This window comes from Dipodomys ordii, unplaced genomic scaffold (assembly GCF_000151885.1).
Source record: "Dipodomys ordii isolate 6190 unplaced genomic scaffold, Dord_2.0 Scaffold142, whole genome shotgun sequence".
NCBI classification, from domain to species: domain Eukaryota; kingdom Metazoa; phylum Chordata; class Mammalia; order Rodentia; family Heteromyidae; genus Dipodomys; species Dipodomys ordii.
In genome coordinates this window covers 3,351,577-3,372,939 of record NW_012267358.1, presented here as the reverse complement: position 1 = coordinate 3,372,939, position 21,363 = coordinate 3,351,577, and the positions used below count along the sequence as shown (strand labels likewise).

The 21,363-nt window shown below is 36.2% G+C and overlaps 1 protein-coding gene across 1 annotated transcript in view; it reads left to right on the top strand.

Moving 5' to 3' along the window:
• Positions 1-21,363, top strand: part of Tex11 (testis expressed 11) — a 211,350-nt gene that overhangs the window by 67,193 nt on the left and 122,794 nt on the right. Inside the window, exons 13-15 of the mRNA XM_013031614.1 lie at positions 8,372-8,523; positions 12,212-12,297; positions 17,429-17,566. Of these exons, the coding sequence (XP_012887068.1) occupies positions 8,372-8,523; positions 12,212-12,297; positions 17,429-17,566 (376 nt within the window). The remainder of the gene's footprint in view (positions 1-8,371; positions 8,524-12,211; positions 12,298-17,428; positions 17,567-21,363) is intronic.

The following is a 21,363-nucleotide window of genomic DNA, read 5'->3' as shown; positions in this document are numbered from 1 at the left end:
TCAGCCTTAAGCATAAGGAGTTTTGGTGATGGGAAAATCCCTTGGTGCTGTTCTCAATCAGGATAAGATAGCTGAGACTTACTTACAAACCACTGTTAGCCAGTCGTTGGTTGGTGGCTGCCTTGGAAAGGGACCTTGAGTTGGTAGCTCTCTGCAGCCTAGCAAATTCATGAAGAGAAAGTGAGGAATAAACACTTTGGCCTTGAAGGGGCTATTTGGATATTACAGCATAACATTTACAAGAGGCAGTAGAGATAAATTTTGAGTTATTGAATGAATTTGCCTTATTCATGTCAACCAAGGGAAAAATCCCGGCCTCATTTCGCTAACTTGACCTTTTGGATGAATATGACAGCTCATATAAATGTTCTGAATTTCTCTCTGAAAATATGCTCATAGGCAGTAATACAGATGTAAAATTAAATTCACCTATTCTTAGAGAAGTCACTTTTTGGGAAACTCATTTGACAAGGAATAATCTGGTTTGCTTTTCTTTGCTCAAATTGGTTTCCAGAGATGGTAATGACCTAATCTACAAACTCACAAGAATAGTCTTAATAATGGAATCCTAAAAAGAATTTTTGATTTATAATATTCTTATAATGGAAAACATTAGTTTGCTTTTCTTTAAATTTTTTTATTTACAAGTGGTTGTAAAAATGGGTTACAATTTAGTATGTGCATCTTGATCAGCATCAACCATTCCATCTTTCTTGCCTCTCCACCTTTTCCCACATCCTTTTCAACATTGAATGATCTTATTGTTTTCATTCACTGTTCCCTTTTCATGCATTCACTTTTTAAGTTAATAATACTAATATGAAAATTTTGAATGACATTGTAAACATGGTATTGAATTCACATTAGACAACTTTGTAACATCAGAATTAGAATACATTATGTTCTTAGCCATTTGCCATTCATTCAACCATTCACTCATTTGTTCCCTTTTGTCTAGTACCCACATTTTGCATTTATGTATAGGAGCCCTACATAAGCCCATGATGATATTGACATATTTATATAAAAGAACAGTTTTCAGGTTGCTAGTTACAAATCAACAGAATAATTCATTTAAAAAATTAGAAAATTATCCAGGCACAGGTGACTCACACCTATAATCCTAGCTATTCAGAAGACTGACACCTGAAGATACCAGTTCAAATCCAACCTGGGTAGGGAATTCTGTGAGATTCTTTAGTTAAACAGCAAAAAGCCCAAATCAGAGCTGTGTGGTCAAGTAGTAGCCTTGAGGAAAAAAAATCAAAGGTAGCACCCAATCCCTGAATTCATGCCCCAGGACTGGCACACAATTTTTGACAATTGAGAATTTATATTTTTAACTGGGCTCTGGTGGCTCACACCTGTAATACTAGCTACTCAGGAGGCTGAGATCTAAGGATTACGGTTCAAAGCCAGCTGGGGCAGGAAAGCCTGTGAGAGACTCTTATCTCCAGTTAACCACCAGAAAACTGCAAGTGTGCTCTAGATTAAAGTGATAGAGCACTAGCCTTGAGTAAAAGAGTTCAGGGACAGTGCCCAGGCCCTGAGTTCATGACCAACAAAATGATTTCAAGCCCCATGAAGAACAAAAAAAGTAATTTATATCTTAAGATTTCAATTTTAAAATATAGCTTATATTTTCTTATCTGTTTGTGTCATGTAACATGCTTCTACCATCATCCAGTTAATAATAAAATTTGATTACATATCTAAAACTGGCTTTTTTTTTTTACAATCTGCTTTGCTCCTTTACATTATACTTTTGACATGTGTGGGTGGCATAGAAAGTTGCATTATAAGATGGACAATGCTTTTAATGATCATTTTATGAGAAGTTTATGTAGAGAAGTTTGGCTTTTAGCAACAATAGCTAAGTGTGCAGTACTTTACTGTTAACAGAGTGAATGCATTTTTTTTGCAGTAGACTGAGCTAATGTAGTCCAGACCTAGTTTTGTGATACTCACTTGGATGCAGAATTAACTTTTGAACACATAAATATTAATACATAAAAATTTGAATACACAAAATGGATGGAACTAACTTACCTTTTAGGTGATGTTTTAAAAATGTTCACCTTCAATCAAGCTTCACCTTTTACAGAGCAGACAATTCTAAGTAACACATTTGTGAGATTCAAATTATATATGGCATTGTTGGAAGGTAGCATGTATGCTCTGGATTCTAGAAAAGCAGGTAAACGGCTTTTGATACTCTGTTACTATGGGTCATTTCTGTGAAATGATTCAGTAATAGCTATTTAATCTGACTTTTTCATTTATGTAAATATACAAAATATAAAACAAGGTAAACCTGTTATGCCTTTTTCTAGAGCATTCTTACTACTTTATATTAGTGCTTCTCAAATTTTAATGTTAGGATGTTCAACTGAATATCTTGTTAAGATGCAGTTTCTGATTCAGTAGGTCAGTGATGGTGCCTGACTGCATTACTAACAAACTTTCAGGGTATGCCAGGCCTGTTGTCCTACACTTTTAGCAAGGTTTAGGAATCTACTGCCTGTTTTAAGACATCAAAACATCAAACCTTGATTTTCATATTCCTCCAGCTTTCCATAATTTCTTAAAGACCAATAATTTATTAATCTCATCTACAAATTTTCTTAGTCCCATATAATGCAATTATATTTGATCCTGGAGCCCTGACCTCTTACAGAAATTAGATTGTGTCCTCACTTTGGCAGCACATATACTAAAATTGGAATGATACAGAGAAGATTAGCATGGCCCCTGTGCAAGGATGACATGCAAATTTATGAAGCATTCCATATTTTTCATTGTTGGTGGGAGTGTAAACTTGTTCAACCACTTTGGAAAGTAGTATGGAGGTTCCTCAAAAGACTCCACATAGACCTCCCCTATGACCCAACAATCCCACTTTTGGGCATTTACGCAAACAATCACAAACAAGACCATACTAAAGCTACCAGCACAACCATGTGCTATTATTTACCATAGCTAAGATGTGGAACCAATGCAGATGCCCCTCAGCAGATGAATGGATCAAGAAAATGTTGTATATATACACAATGGAATTCTATGCCTCCATCAGAAAGCATGACATTGCCCCATTTGTTAGGAAATGGAAAGACTTGGAAAAAATTGTATTAAGTGAAGTAAGCCAGGCCCAAAGAAACGTAAGTCCCATGATTTCTCTTATTTGCAATAACTAGTATATGTCTGAGACAAGCAGAAATGGTCAGATAAGTTGATTTTAAGCAAAATGAACCCCAAGATAAGGACTCAAATGTTTTTTCTTTCTTGCAATTGTTTCTAACACATTTATAAGATTTTTTTGTTGCTTTGTATGTCCCTCTCCCACAGTATAACCCCTGCTTTCACTGTATTTGATGTTGGTATAATTCGTGGAGAGGAAGGGAAAAAACAAATTGTTTAAATAGGAATACAGGTGGACCCATTGCAACAATGAGATGTACAAGTCGTTATGTTGAAAAACAAACTTTACAACTTTAGAGTGGGGGGGGAGCGACACGAGGGGGTGGGAGATGGGCAGGGATGGGAAGGGGAAATGAAGGAGGAGGCAACAATGCTTGATAAGAAATACACTCATGGGGCTGGGAATGTGGCTCAGTGGTAGAGCGCTTGCCTTGCAGGCATGAGGCCCTGGGTTCGATCCCTCAGCACCACATAAGCAAAAAGATAAAAGCCAGAAGTGGCGCTGTGGCTCAAGTGGTAGAGCACTAACCTTGAGCTGAAGAGCTGAGGGACAGCGCCCAGTCCCAGAGTTCAGGCCCATGACCAGACCCCCCCCCAAAAAAGAAATGCACTCATTACCTTGCCCATGTAATTGTAACCCCTCTGTACAGTATTTTCACAATAAAAAAACAGAAATTAGGTTGTTTCTCCTCACATTGGAATTTAGTTCCTACTTTTAAAATTCTACAAACATACTATGACTATAATGAATTATAAAGTAATATCTAATATTGTTCTTACAAATAATTTAGTTTATTTCCTTACTCTTTGTCTCTACTGATATGTAAATTTTCCTAGTTAAGAATCTTAGTATAAATCACCATATGTTGTTGGTGGTGAAAAGTTTAAGAACTTGCCTTTGATTTCTGACTAGGTAGCAATAATCAGTTACTGTACATTCCTTCACAAGAATACAAAATCAAGTCAGGCACCAGTGGCTCACATCTGTAATCCTAGTTATTTGGGAGGCTGAGATCTGGAGAATAGTGATTTGACGTTAGCTCAAGCAGAAAAGTTTGCAAAACCGTATCTCAGCCCGTGGTGGTATTCACCTGTCATCCTATGCTATGTTGGAGATTGAGATTGGGAGAATCTTAGTTCCAGTTGAGCCCAGATAGAAAAGTCCATGAGACTCTATCTCAACAAAGAGAATATTGTCATGGTGGTGCACATCTGTCATCTCAGGATGAGAAGCCTAAAACAAGAGGATCACAACTCAGGTGTATACCTGGGCAGGAAGTAAGACCATATATCAAGAATAACCAGCACAGTGGGAGAGTTATGAAAGGAATGACATTGTCCAAAAAGAAAGGTACTTTTTACTTGACATAAGTAACTGTAACCCCTCTGTATGTCACTTTTATAATAACAATTTAAAAAAATTTAAAGTACAGTGTGATTGTTTGTAAACCTCCAGTATTTAATCCATTGACACATAGAGTGGAATATATTTTCTGTGAGAAAAGAGAGTAGGGCTACCCTTCAGCTAGAGAAAGAACATCTATCTGGGTCATAACAGTAAGGTGGGGAATGTATGGGGGCACATGAGATGTATTGAGAAGATGGGAATTTAAGAGACATAACCCCTTCTGTCTCCCCTTCTTTGATTACGTTTTGCTTATTTTTACTAAAGAAATATGAAATAAATCATTGTGTATTGAGTACTAGCTACAATCAGACTCTCCATGTCCAACTCTAATCAATCAATGCAATAGTCCTGGGAGGACTACCTGGCTCTGCCTGACAAAATAGTCCTCAGTGGATTGGTGTGAATTCCCAATACAACAGTGAGAATTAATCCTGGTGATTGTAGAATTATCAATACAGTATCCACTAGACAGAGAAAAATATATAGAAGCAAAGTTGTTATTTTCTGTGGTTGAACACATTTTTTTGATAATTTATATTGAATTTACTTTTGATGATTTATATTAAATTTACATATATAAACATATTTTTGATGCTTTAATTAAAAAATATCCAGTACAAGCCAGACACCAGTGCCTGTAATCCAAGCTACTCAGGAAGTAGAAATCTGGAGGATCAAGGTTCAAAGCTAATGTAGACTGAAAAGTCTTTGAGATTCCATCTCCAGTTAATTAGCTAGCAGAAAGCTGTTAACAAGAAAGCTGAGCAAGTACAAGGCCCTGAGTTAAAGCCCTGGCACTGGCAAAATAACAACAATAAACAGTGTTAAAAGGGCTGGAGGTGAGACTTAGTATTAGAGTGCCTACCTAGCAAACAAGAGGCCCAGTACTGCCAAAAACCAAAAGAATTCCAAATCAAATAATCCATAATTTTGAATTGAAACGAAACTACCAAGATAGAATTAGAAACCCAGAGATGGTGATCTAGAAAAAAAATCAATGATCAAATAAAAATGAACACAAATGTATGAGATGAGACTGACATTGCCGAACCAAAATCAAGAACAAGAGGAAAGTAGCATCTGACTTATAAACAACTTGTTCAGGCTTATCGGGTTAAAATAGAGAACACAAAGTCTTGCACGTTAACCACTTTGTTCTCAGGTTTCCTGTTGTGTAAGATTGGGCATTGTCTTTTCCAGGGGACTATAATGGGATTTGAACTCAGGGCCTCATGCTTGCTTGGTTTGCTTGATCAACTGTCACTTTATCACTTATGTCATGCTTTCAACTCAGCTTTTTTTTTCTTTTTTCTTTTGTTGGTCATGAGGCTTGAACTCTGGGTCCTGGACACTGTCCCTGCACTCTTCAGTTCAAGGCAAGCACTCTACCACTTGAGCCACAGCGCCACTTCCAGTTTCCTAGTGATTAGTTGGAGATAGCGTCTCATGGATGTTCCTGCCTGGGCTGGCTTTGAACCGAGATTCTCAGATCTCAGTCTCCTGAGTAGCTAGGATTACAGGCATGAGCCACAGGCACCCGGCTCAACTCAGCTTTTTGATGGTTACTTTGGAGATAGAGCTTTGGAATGTTTCTGTCCAGGCTGGTTTTGAACCACAGTGTTCCAAGTCTCAGCCTCCTGAGTAGCTAGGATTACAGGTTGTAGCCACTGACACTAATGTAGGGCATTTTCCTTTATTTTTTTAAAGACAGGTCTCTGTATCCCTGGCTGGCCTGATAGGTTCTATGCTTTCATTTCTCCAGTGTTAGTTTTACAGGCATATAGCACTACGTTACTTTATTTAGATAATTGTTTGTGAATAATCTCTTGGGTATTACAATAAAATATTTCTGAGCATTACAGATTCTGCATATTAAATGAACTTCTGAAAGAAAATTTGATATGCTTAATATTTTTCAATACACTTAATACTGTAAAAATAGTAATTGCTTGTCTCCAAAATGTTTGGCCCTAAGATTTGGTAAATTAATAGTTTTAGAATACAACAATAATGTAAAATTATATGTATAAATGATATATATTCTTCTGGAATTTAATAGCAAGTACTTGAAGTGAGTTACAGAAATAGTAAAGCAACTCCATAGAAAATGATACAGGTACAATAATAAGGAACGAATTCAATAGTAATTCCTTCCTGGAATAGAACTAATAGTTTGTCATTGGCCACTAAAAATAAAAATGAATATTCACCAGCCCATGGGATTTTAGTTAATTATGTTCATAGAGAAAGTCCCACATATCTAAACCATTTGTAAGAGTTAAGCACTAGATATTCCATCACCTTTCCTGTTTCCTTCAAATGTCCACATAATGTACTTTGTAAGACATCCAAATGTTTGTTGTAATGAATTTTTCAATGAATGTACTGTTAAGACTCATAGTCTCAGCATGTAGGAAATGAAGATGGCAGAGAAAATATACTAAGGTCTTGTATTTTCAGTATATTTTGTTGTGATAAGGTGCTTTTTTTTCTCCTGGGAGGTTTATTTTTAGAGAGTTTGACGTGAGAAAAGGAGGTGGAATTTATTGTTCTTGGAGACTTAACTGTTTTCCTTATTAGCATGTTGGTACTGAAATTTATTCTTTCAACAAAACTTGTGATTATTGCATGTTGTTTAGGGTCTGATTATACATAATAAGAAACATGAAAAACAAACATTCCTTTGGTGAATGTATAGTCTGTTGTAGTAAGTTAAGCACATATGTGTTTGATCATTCAACTGACAATAAAATACAGAACATGGAAAATTGTAAATAATATATGAGCATGTAAGAATCAGCTGTGAGCTGTATTGATCAGAGAATACTTTATGGAAGAGATAAGAACTTAGAAATGAATACAATTTGTGTTGGACTTCCTGGCAAAAATATCAGAGTGAGCACAAGATCAGTTTGGGCCAGTCACTTAGTCTAATCAAGTAATTTAGCTTTTATGCCAAGGGCAGCATGTGGACAATGTAGTCATTGCTTTCAGGGAACTTAAAAGTTTTGCTGAAGTGGCGCTGTGGCTCAAGTGGTAGAGCACTAGCCTTGAGCTGAAGAGCTGAGGGTTAGTGCCCAGGCCCAGAGTTCAAGCCCCACGACCAACCAAAAAAAAAAATTAAAAGTTTTGCTGAAAAGAGTATGTGTAAAGGAAACAATACAAGACAGCATATGGAAAATAGTGTAAATGAGAGTTTGGTATGGGAGTTCAGAAAAGTCCTAAACTTGTAGACTAGGTATATCAGAAAGACTATAAGTTTTCATAAAAATCTAATGTGTATAGCTTAATTAAACAGAAATTAAGTTAAATTCAATTATTTACTGTTAATAAATAGGCTTACTTAGACATTTAGTGTCATTATCTAAACTCAGATATACTTAAAATATTCTAGACCATTATTGAAGGATTTCTCTCTTAAAAGCTGTTTGTTTTTGTTTGTTTGTTTTACATTTATGCCGGTACTATGTTTATTTACTAACTGAAAAAAGCTAGTATATTTTTGGATAATGAATTCTTTTGATATAGACAGTTCTGTACTTGCCTTTCTTTTCCTAGGGTCGTGACACACAGATGTGTAAATAATTCAGTTCCAGAGACTGCTTTTGCTGGCTCCCTCTACAAAAATAGTATAGAATGGACCCCTATGTTAGATATACTTTTATCTAGATTGCTTTGCTCACACTCGAATAAATTTTAGTCCCATTGACCAGAAATGAGTTCTTTTATCTAAATTTGTATCTAAAATTGTATCTCTTTGAGCAGAGAATCTGTTGGATTTGTTTTCCTGAAGAAAATCTGTGACCATTTCAAGTCATCAGAACATGTTGGGAAAGCGAAATTGTTCCACATTGACATGCTTTTACAAAGAAAGGAAGATCTTCTTGCCAGGGAAAAGATTGAAGAAATCATTCAAGGTTAGTAAGATTTCTGTAAATGTTTTAAAAATATTTCAGTCTGCATATAATTCTAAATGTCTGAGCAATAATGAACTCTGCAAATCAACAGGTTTCTCACACTTCTTTTTTTATTCCCTAGTAATACCTCACTTGCCCTAATTTTACAAACTTGGTACAACAGAATGAGAAACTAAGAAAAATTGATAAAATATGTTCATACATAGACAAATATCTGTGCTAAAATCTTATCTGTAGTAAAAAATTGTGAGGTTACAAGCCTAATTTCATGTTTCCAGTTTGACCTTAAATTAGCTCTGTGCGCTGGGCAAGTAAATATCTTGACTTAAGTTGCAATGCTACACAAACTCTACTCTCTCTCTGGGTAAGAAGAGATATAGAACCAAATCTGTTCAACATTCCCTTAACCTTCCACCTCTCTTCAGAGTCTTCATACCCTAAAGAACACAGTTAATATGATCCTTGTATTAGAAAATTCTTTCTCCTACTTCACCCTTCCAACTTTATACATGAAGAGACTGGAACGACAATCATTAATGGTTGGTGCTAATGATTATTGGGAATGGAGCATTTTAGGTAACATGCTGCTCTCATCTTTGTACTTTACCATATTGCTTGAATTTTTGTAAGTATGCTTCATATACACTCATTGAGTTATTCAAAGGAAATCATCTGACTAGTTGATGCTCAGAGCCTTTTGAACTTAGATTCCATAAGACATAATTTTATTGATGGCACCCTCTCTCCAGATCTTCACTAAGAATTCAGTGTTTTAGATCCACTTTTGATAAGCTTAGTTATCTGGTTTTCCAAAAACTCAAAATGTTAGTGATAGCTTGTTAGAACTAGATAAAAAATCATCAGGGAAATATATAGATAATCTGATCATAAGGTACAATATTTTGTATACTTGGCAAGCACTGTACATAGCCCTACAATACTTTAAAAATAGATTCCAATATTTTTTAAAATATATAACTTTTTACTCTAATTTCGACAAACATTACTGTATATACCTATCTGTAAGAGACAAAGTAGAGTGGAAGTGTGACTCAACCAGTAGTCAGTCTTGAGTTAAAAAAGGCAAGAGAGAGCATGAGGCCCCCAAGCAGCGTGTGTGTATGTGTGTGAAAGAGAGAGAGAGAGACAGAGACAGAGAGAGAGGAGAGACAGACAGACAGAGACAGAGACACAAAGAGGAGACAGAGACAGAGGAGACAGAAGACAAAAGACAAGAGAGATCTGGGCTAGTCTCAGATGCCTAGGCTCATATAATCCTGCTTCAGCTTCCTAGATGTTGGAACTACAAGAGCCCAGTTTACTGTTATAGATTATTGGGACAATGAAATTACAGCAATTGTTAATGTTGTTGATCCTAAACAGTCAAGAAATGGTGCCTGTCCCCGGTGGCTCACACCTGTAATCCTACCGTCTCAGGAGGCTGAGATCTGAGGATTGCAGGTCAGAGCCAGCTTAGGCAGGAAGGGCCATGAGACACATCTCCAGTTAACCAACAGAAAACTGGAAATGGCACTGTGGCTCAAATGGTAGAGTGCCAGCCTTGAGCTTTAAGAGCTCAGGGATAAGGTCCAGACCCAGAGTTCAAGCCCCATGACTGACAAAAAAAAAAGCTAAATTGTGCTTAAGAACACTAGGGAGAACCAGGTGCCAGTGGTTCCCACCTATAATCCTAGTTGCTCAGGAGGCTGAGATCTGAGGATTGCGGTTTGTATCCAGCCTGTGCAAGAAAGTCTATGAGACTCTTTTCACCAATTAACCAGCAAAAAGCTGCAACTGTTGATGTGGCTCCAGTGGTAGAGTGCTAGCCTTGCGCACAAAAGCTTAGAGACATGCCCAAGCCCTGCGTTCAAGCCACAGGAACTGCACACGCACACACACACACACACACACACACACACACACACACACACACACACACACACATTCTCTCTCTCTCTCTCTCTCTCAAAGTAAGGAGTATATTTAATTAAATGATTTAGACTTTTTTTTGCAAATTCTTTATTGTGATTAAGTGATTACATAATTTCACAAATTTTACAGTATTGTGGGATAGTGATGCTTAGTTAAAGTCACAAACACATTCTAACTTTCATGGGGCAAATTGTCTATTGTGGTGTATAAAGTTTATGAGTTATATGAGCTTTGACAATACAGTTATTTCTTCCACATTGGGTGATGTGTACATCCCTTTCCTTTTGCATAGTGTCAGCTGTCCCCTCTTTCCCACTCATTCCCTCCCTCCCATCGCTGCCATTGAGTTGCTTGGTTTGTTTTGATCAATGTCCAGTGCAGCTGATGGGTCCCACTGTTGTATGTTTTCCCCTGATTCCCTCTAGTTCTGTGTCCTCCTCTTAGTTTCCTTCTGGTGTGCACATATGTACCATATGGATGATGAGCATCATGGAGTTATTTAGTGGTGATTCGACCAGATGAGTGGAGGTCCTTTGTTTCTCAAGTCTTGTTAACTTTGTCGTATCACCTTACACTTTGGATTTAACATCCACTTATCAGGGAGGCCATGTGATGTTTGTCTCTTTGCTCTTGGCTTACCTTGCTCAACATGATTTCTTCTAGTTCCATCCATTTCTCTGCAAATGCCATTATTTTGTTGTTTCTAATGGCTGCATAATATTCCATTGTGTATAGATACCACAAATTTTTGATCCATTCATCTGTGGTGGGGCATCTGGGTTGTTTCTATATCCTGGGTATTGTGAACAGTGCTGCAATAAACATGGAGGTGCATGTGTCCTTGTATCCCAATTTAGACTTTTTAAATGAAAAATATTTATATTTAGGAAAGTAAACTAACAGCTAACTAGAAAACTTTTTTTTACAAAATGTTTTTCCTAAAATCCTAGTTAGACAAAGTTTTATTGTTATATCTAATTACACATTTATATTATCAATGTGTCATAATATTTTAAGTAGATACCTTGAGCAACTGTTCACTCTCAATTGAGTATCTTTAACTAAGTCATAGAACAATCTATGGTTTCTGACTCTGCCAAGGGATTAGAGCTTTTTACAGTTCTAATCAAGACTTGTGGAAATTGATGGTTTGTGCCAAAGGGGCAAAAGAGAAGGGAGTATAGAATTCTATTATAGTTTAAATTTTACCTTAATGTGCTAATGTATTGTTACACTGTAAATGTCTAGACCACAAATAATCAGACATAAGTTGTGACTTAATCTAATAAAGTTTATCCGTAAGCGTGCTCGAAAAGTATTTTCCAGAGGCTTTAAGGTATAATTGGCCTTTCTTGTGAACTTGAGCTGATCTACTTAGTACATAATAGTATAAGCAGTTTTTATTAATGATCTCCGGCATTGCTGTCTGCTCATTCAAAATAACTGTATTACAGCATCAGATGATTATCTAATTTAGAACATGGAAAATAAGTTAAAATGAGACAAGGCTGGAAATCTATCACAGACTGATGGGAGAATTACCAAGACCTAGTGAACACTGATTATATTATGTAATCAATTTTGGTGGTAAACTTACAATTGATGATGAAAACCTGTCTGAATGTGATTATTTATATAGCCATTACTTAAAGATTAAGTATAGTTATAAGATTAAATGTAGCATGAATATAGATAGCACTCAAATATAATCGATCTAGAATCTTGTTTGCAGAGCTTTGGACTTTTTTTCCTTCAGGTTACCAAATGGGAAGACCACTGAAAACAGAATTACTAGGCTGGTTACACAACATTCTGTGGAGAAAAGCTGCCCGAAGTTTTGAGGTTTGGGAATAATCTGTTTTCATCTGTGTATTCTTTCTTTTCTGCCAGAAACAAAGCAGTTTTCAATATAAAAATTATAGAGCACAAGTGGTAGAGTACTTTGCCTAGGATGTGCAAAGCTTTGGGTTCCCATCCCCAGCACCATAAACAAAATAATCAAATTCCTTGCAGTTACAGTTTAGTGTTAATGGATATTATAAAAATGTCTTAAAATAGTATAGATAGGATTTCTCCCTGTTGAGAACTTTATAGGGAAATAACATCACTGATATTAAGATACTGGAATGTAATTTAGTTTTAACATAAGGATATAGAAAGTCAAAGAGGTTTTATTCCCTTTTAAAAGTCAGTATAGCCAGGTGCTGGTGGCTCATGCTTGTAATCCTATTCAGGATGCTGAGATCTGAGGATCATGGCTTAAAGCCAGCTTGCACAACCTGTCCATGAAACTTTTACCTTCAATTAACCGCCAAAAAATAACTCTGAAGTGGAGCTGTGGCTCAGTGGTAGAGTGCTAGCCTTGAGAAAAAAGAGCTCAGGAATAGCACCCAACATTCTCTCTCTCTCTCTCTCTCTCTCTCTCTCTCTCTCCCCTCCCCCCCTCTCTCATGCACACACACCACAGAGTAATAGTATAAACTGGGTACTGGTAGCTCATATCCATAATTCTACCTACTCAGGAGGCTAAAATCTAAGGATCACAGTTCAAAGCCAGCTTGAGCAGGAAACTTCATGAGACTTCATCAGCAAAAAGCCAGAACCAGAGCTGTGGTGCAAGTGGTAGACTGCCAGACTTGAGAAAAAAAAAAAACCTAAGGGACATTGCCCAGGCACGGAGTTCTGTTGGCACACACACAGAAAAAGTCATGGTATACTGTAAAGATGTGAACAAAAACTTTATTAGTTTTCTTTCAGAATAATGTGAACCTAAAGAGTATTTTTTAAAGCACAGAACAATCACAATTGGGTCATTCTTAAAATTTTGCTACATTTTCTCTAATTTTTTTATGTCTGTGCAAAAACATAAAATGGGATATACTTTTCAATTTTCATTTTTTGTGTTGATATTGAAGTTTGAACTCAGGGCCTGGGCACTGTTATTTAGCTTTTTGCTTAAGCCTGGTATTCATCACTTGAACCTCAGCTCCACATCAAGGGAGATATACTTTTTATAAAGTGATGTTATACTTGTATTTCCAATTAACATATAATAATGAGGATCAGTTTTTTGTCCCTGCTTGAGCCAACCCTCTTCCCAAAAATACAAGACAGATTACATGAAAAAGTAGTTCTGATAACACTGGTCATCAGGCAATAAAGAATGATCCCTAGGAGATTAGCAATAAGTTGAGCACTACAATTGCATGGCTTACTGTCATGAATTTTCAGCCTATAGATGGCTGGGGCGGGAGACTAAACTGCAGCCCATCAGGCATCCTGATTTGAGTAGATGGAGCTGAGAGCCTGAAGGCACCAAGACCTAGAGTTCATAGGACAGAGTTCTACAGGAGAGTGCATAGCATGGAGAAATGGAGCCCCAGATTTCAGAAGGTCCTCTTCTAGTGTTCAGTAGAGTACTGTCAAACACACATGGAATGTAGTTACCTAAATCCAGGAGCAACTATTTAAAAATATTAGAAAGAATAATAATGAGCCAGTCACAAAAAGACAGATACAGTGTTGTTCCACTTACATGACCTACCTAGAGTACAACTGATACCAAATGGAAATGTGGATCCATGGGAAAGAATTATGTTTAATCACCAACATTGAAACTATATTCATTAATAGAGTTTTATTCATGGAAATGAGAAACTGCTTGGTGCAGCTTGATATTCAGATCCAGGAGGCAACTTTGTAATGCTCTCCATATCATTGAGTCCATCCACTGACATCATCCACAGTTTGTAAAACCTCATGAGCATTGTTTCTGTGACTCAATCACTGTACTTCACAGTGACATACAAGATCAATGAATTCAAGACTCAAGCTCCCTCAGTAACTCTTTAAACAGGCAGCTATTAAACCCTCTACTTTGAAAAAAATTTATATATAACACTACTATTGACATCACAGTTTTAGCTTCAACTACTGTGTACAGACTTTCTTGGTATAAAATGCGTGGCTATAATTAAGTCACTTGGATCAGAATTGAGATTATTCAGTTCTTTCTTGACAAAGGAAGTTAACCCTTTTTGTGAGCTAGATTTTTTTTTCTGATACCTGGCTTGCACGTAGGTCCTTTACCTTTTTTGGCTTTTTTTGTTCAAGGCTCGACATGATTCCACTTTCAACATTTTGCTGGTTAATTGGAGACAATAGTCTCTACAATTTGTCTGGGCAGGTTGGCTATGAACCTCTGCCTTCATATCTCAGTGTCCTGAGTAGCTAGGATTTGAAAAGCATGAGCCACCAGTGCCCAGATTAAGTCTTTTCACTGATGAAACATCTCTCAAACAAATCCCCACTTCTTGTAGTGGTAGGCATGGGCATCAAAGTCCCATGATTGAAAACAGCTGGTTGGACTATATTGGTTGAAAACAGCCAGTTGGACCATACTGGTTGGTTATGTCCATTGTTTCATCACAAGTCAGGGAGAAAAATTGGGAATAACCTGTAGAATCTTTCAATGAACTCTTTCACAAACTCTGCCTCTATGTGAAACCTCAGCTACTTAAATCATCTGAATGACATTGAGTCTGTCACAGGGAGGCCTAGGGAAAGTGGCTTCTTGTGATTCTGAACTCAGCTTTAGAATCACAAAGCTTTGAACACTGATTTTATCCTGATAGTTTGGCTTCCCAATTCATTGAGTTTTACATGTTTTGACCTGTAATGTCACTTCAGATTGGCTTTTAAAAAATTAATTAACATATCACCAAAAACTTAAGCACACAGGTTTGCCTTTGACTTCAACAACAAAATAATAATTTGTCCCTTTTGTCTTTGAAAGATCAGCACTCTGCATCAATCTTTTTTAATGTTATTTGTATGATGGCACACCACTTAAGTGTTAATAGCTATCCAGTGTATGCTATCAGTGACTTGATTACTTTCCACTGTTCTAATCTTACATATTGGATTTGAAACATATTTAATATCCATCGACTGGTGAGATCTCTATGTACTATAATTTCCTTAATCTTCATCTGAGCTTCACTTTCTGCAAGGATTGTTGATCTTGGACATGTGGATAAAGGTCGGATTGGTGTTATCATCTGTATTGGCAAGCAAGTTGACAATATCATCAGTCATCAAAGGCAAGGTCTCAAACCATCTCATCTCATCATTACTGCATCACTATAGTTTTGCTGCAGTGTGTTAACACTTCTATAATATGTATACTCCTGTTCTACTTGGAACACTGACTATCCTCTGACTCCCCACAATACAAGTGATGTGTCATTGGCAGCCTATGAGAAGTATAATGCCTGTCCTTTCATGTAGTCATATGTGTCCTGTCTGTTTTATGTGATGTTTCTTGCTTGTCCTTGAAAGTATACATTGTCAGTATGATTGGCTTAATGTCAGTTTATGTTGCTATGACAAAAGCTCCTTGGCAAGGCTAAGCCAAATAAAACCCTTGAGCCAGGTGTTCCTCACCCCTGCTATAAAATAATATTCTTTGTTTTCTCTTTTAGAGGGCCTTTATTTCTATACTGAGAAGGTGAACAATTACTTCAGCATTCATTTCCTCCTATGAATTCTTTTTATTACCACTGATTTTCCAATCTTATTGAAAGAGTTTTTCAACTTTCACATTCAACTCTGAAGAAGAATGTAATCTTACGTGTAAATAGTTAAAGACAGTGTGTTGTCTACCTTGAAAAGGACATTTGATTTCATGAAGGTCCAATTGATTCCTGTTCTAAATGTGAAAATATGAAGCTCAGCTTCCTTATATTAAAAATTATCCAAGCTATTTCTTTTTGGAATATATTTTTATTATCTTAGTAGTTGTATAAAAGACTTGCCACTCAACAAAGCAGTTTATGAATATAATGCGTCTTGATCAATGTCCCCCCTTTCATCATTCTTTCCAGTTGTACCCCTTCCCTCAATTTTCTTAATCTTGTAGGATATGCATTGAATTTTATGATTGCTCTGTCCCTCCCCACACACCTCTTTTTTGAGTACCTCATTCCTGGTGTTTATTTTGTTGTTGGACTATGAGTTAGCTTTTCTAAGAAATTACACTAAGTTCTACCCTGAATCTACCATATATTGGCTAATGCATTTGTGTACACTTGGATACCACCCAATGTATTTACTTATATATTTCTAAATTAATTCTGGCTTCCATGTATGAGAGAAAACATGCATCTTTTGTTTTTCTGGATATCCTGGCTATTTTTCCCCAGTAGCTTTTTACCATTTAAATTTTAAAGGAACTGAAAAATTCATACAAAATAAACCACCATTCATACTAATAGTGGGAAACCTGGAAATTCAGTACATGTCCAACATCATGAAAATAAGAAAATCATGATATATTAATTCGATCAAACATATGTGTAGCTTAAAATTAGTAACTGTGAAAACCATATAACAACACTGAAGAACATGTACAAGATACAATTAAATGAAAAGAATAGAACGTGAAATTCTATAAAACAGTAATGACAACCATGTAAATATGCAAAAGGATAAAATTTAAAAGGATCATGGAAAAATTAAAATACCTATATTGATTTATGGATGTTTATTTTGAAAATTTTAGTCACTATTGATTCATTACATTTTTTATTAGGTGGCTATACAAACAGTTTTCCACTTTCAGTGACTTAAAACTGAATGTTGAGTTTTCTGGGGTGGTTTACTACCCCCTTCAACTCTTCATCCTGTGTGAAAAGTATCTTTCTTGTTTCCTTTTTAGTGTTATGTTTTGAACCTAGGGACTTGTGCATGCTAAGTATGTGAACTACCATTGAGGTATATCTCTAGTCCTTGAAGCTTATAATTGGTAGGAAAAATGAGAATAAAACCCTTAGAATTCAATAGAAAGGGTATTTGTTTTGGTTGCCTAAAAATAGAACCAATGCCATATTTTGTTTGTAGAAGTGAATTGGGGAGAATGAGGGTGAAATGTAAAGATATTTCTGTGATTTTGATGCTTCTTCTTAAATTTTAGGTAAAAGTTTTTGCTGATGCCCTAAACTGGTACTGTTACTCTCTGAAGTTTTATGGATTTCAAAAAACGGATCTGGATGTGGCCAAGCTACAGAGGAACGTGGCTTCCTGTTACCTGAATTTAAGAGACTTTCATAAGGTCATTTGATTTATCTGTTTTCAGAGTCAGCAGATGTTCTTACATGCAGTGCAGTGACAGAGAGATAGATACAGTGCTGTGACTTAGCTGATTCGGATGTCTGAGAGGTTCTTCATACAGAACAAGGTCAAATTGACCTTTTTTTGTTTGTGCACTGTAAACAGTTAAGTGGAACTCCCCAAAGAAGAGAGAATTTGAAAGACTATTAATTCTGTTATTTATTTTTACACTATATTCTGAAAGGAATATGTGATTGGTTAAACAGAGTTATGTACTTCCATCTGCAATTTGTCTGTCCTTTGAAGCAGCTCAACTCCATTCTATTTGGAAGGAGAAACATTGTATTAGATTTTTCTTAAAATGAAATGCTGCATCAAACATCAGAAATTAATTTAGGTGAATCAGAGAATTTGAAGAACAGTCTCCTCTACACTTTTGGGTTTTTTTTCTTTTTCTCCATTCTTTTTTTTTTTTACACTTTTGTTAGATTAGGTTACAAATCCATTAGCTCACACATTTGGTAATATCACTTTGTGATAACAATACTAAGTATAGGTAATTACTTTGGATTGCTCCCTAAGCTATTTAAGAACAAATGTTTAAATTGCCATTATCTGTTGAGGTATCTTCAGTGCTTTTAATGAGACAATATTAAGCAATAGAGTGCTGGGGTTATAGCTCAGTGATAGAGTGTGTGCTTTGCATATGTGAGTCCTTAAATTTGATTATCAAGTACCAAAACAAATGTAATTTTATAGATATTGACTCTGCCTTTGGGGAGTTTATAGGACCTTAAGTCCAGTATCCCAATTTTGTTATATTATTTTTGATAATTTTTTTGGGGGGGTCCAGTCATGGAGCCTGAACTCTGGGCCTGGGCTCTGTCCCTCAGCTCTTCAGCTCAAGGCTAGCGCTCTACCACTTGAGCCACAGCGCCACTTCTGGCTTTTTCTGCTTATGTGGTGCTAAGGAATAGAACCCAGGGCCGCAGGCATGCAAGGCAAGCGCTCTACCACTGAGCCACCTTCCCAGCCCCTATTTTTGATATTTTTAAGTGTTTCATATATGCAAGTTTGGGGCTAGATAAACTTAAGAATAAAACAAATGAGCTTAAGTTTTAAATATAGAAACAATTCATACAGCTTGTTATTGTAAGACTTTGCTGCTCATCATAATAAAACCTTAATGTTATCAATTGACAAATGGATAAAGAACTGTTTTGGTGATGATCTGTGTAAGTTAACAGTAATGCTTATGCATGAATGGATGCAGAAATGCCATTCTCATCTTGCAACTGAAGTTTAGGTATGTGGATTTTACTTCTACAATTGATTGATAAAACCAAAACACAGTTTCAAACCATAGAATGGCTATAAGATTTGCAACAACTACAGAGGTAAGACTATTTATAGAATGTGTATCTAATGTAACGTGCTGGTTATATACTGCTGTATTCACTATATAAAGGTTTGGCAATCATGCTTTTCCATTTAGGATTGGAAGTGAGTACATGTAATCTAGTGATACTCACTAGATGGCACTGTGGCTTCTGCTTGTACTTGATTAGCTCATTGATTTTGAAGTTATTTGTAATGCCTTCCCCACAAATTTGTTTGCGTGGATGCGTGGATATAAAAGAAAGCACTTTAAGAAAATGGTTCATTGTGGCTCATTTGAGGTAAAGAAAAAAAGTCCTAATTGAGGTTGCAAGACAGTTGAACAATTATTTAGGTGCCAAATATATGCCTCATACTATAGAATACTTAAGTAACAAGGCTTGCTGTCTTCTATAGCTGTGTTTAAAGTATTAATGCAGAAGCAAGAGTTATATGTACAAAATAATTAGAAGGTAATAAAGCACAACTTACAATCAGGTATTTAATGTGATCTATACCATGTGGAATATGAAAGTAAGGTGTATTTGTAAATATTGTTGGAAGGTACATGTGATCTGAAGCTGAAAAGAGTAACTGATAAATTAGAAGACAAAGTCAGATCTGAAGGAACCTTAATATGCTGAAATAATGAGCTCATTCTAACAAAATGAAGACCAGTGGGCAACAATAAAACATTCTGTATTAGAGGAAAATGGATGCAATATAGTTTAACAGAAGCACATGAGAAAGACTTGGGGCTTCTTGTTGACTCTGAGCTCAATAAAAGCTAATAATACTAAGTTCACTCAAATTAGATTGAATCAATAGAAATACAGTTGGACATCCATATCCATGGATTCCTCATCTGTGGATACAACCAACTATGGATTTGAAATGCGTAGCTGATCATACAGTTGTTTTTCTTGTCATTACTTTCCCTACAATACAATAACTATTTATACAGCATTTACATTGTATTAGGTATTATAAATAATCTAGAGGTAATTTGAGTATATAGGTGACTGTGTGTAGATTATATGCAAATAAAGGAATTGAGCATCTATAGATTTGGTATCTGCCCAGAGGTAGGACTCTGAAACCAGTATCCTACAGATACTGATGGTTGACTATAGAATATGTAGGAGTAAAGTAGCAATTGTTCTTTGTTCTGCTCTTGTTAAAGCATATCTGTAATACAGTGTTGGAATGAGGGGCAACAACTTTTGTGTATGTGCTGTTACTGGGGCTAGAACTCAGAAAGGCTAGCAACTGGAAGCATCACAATAAATGAATCAGTATGTTCCCCTGTGAATCAAACTTACCTACTTGATTTTTAAGTATCTTTTATTTCTTTAAACTTTGAAAGCATGGGTGTTTCATCAATATCGTTTTGTGTGCTGGTCCTGGTACTTGAACTCAGGGCCTGGTTGCTGCCCTTTTACATTTGTGCTCAAGGCTAGCACTCTGCTACTTGAGCCACAGCGCCACTTGTACTTTTTTGGTGTTTAATTGGAGATAAGAGACTCATGTACTTTTCTACCAAGGCTGGCTTCAAACTGGATCCTCAGATCTCAGTCTCCTGAGTGTGTAGGATTACAGGCATGAGCCACTGGAGTCCAGCTTATAAATATTTTTATTCCCACAGTTGTATCTTGAGGATCTGTTTCTGATATTTCTTATTTCTGACAATTCTTTCTCAAAGGGTGCTTGTGTTATTTTTTTAATGTATACAACTCATCATTCTTGAAAAATTATTTAATGAAATATTTTAGAGCCTAACATGAAGATGTCTTCACCCCAAACGGATATCTCTTTGCTTCTATGTGGAAAAAATCCACAGCACTAAGGCTTTTGAAATCCCCCCTTCATACATATAGTAATTTGTGTCTGTAAATAAATGTGTTATACTTCAGGGATTATTTTTCCCTTACCTCCTGTGCTGTTTTCAATTAGTATCAAGGTAGCTTTTTAAAAATCTCCTTGGTCAGAGCAGGTTTACTTTTGATTTAGCTGTAATCAAACAATGTGATCCCATGGGGCGTATGTATGTATGTATGTATATAAATATATATTTACTTAATAAGGTTTGTCAAACCAACAATTCACATTTGCCTGGATTTTCAGTCACCCACCAGATAAAAAGTAGCTACTTGCTTCTCTGAGACCTCACTTTGCCTTAGTTTGGCTTGGTAATTCTTCTCAATTACTGTTTTTCTGAGAAAAGAGTTTTTCCAGAGTTTTTGATTATTTCCAAAAGGAGGAACACTCTCCCTCTCTCTCTCTCTCTCTCTCTCTCTCTTTCGCTCTCTCGCTCTCTCTTTCTCTCTCCCGCTTCTCTCTTTTTTTATTAGTTTATATTGAACCAAAAAGTTTTATTGTGATGTTTCCATATATGCATAAAATGTATTTGATTGAATTCAC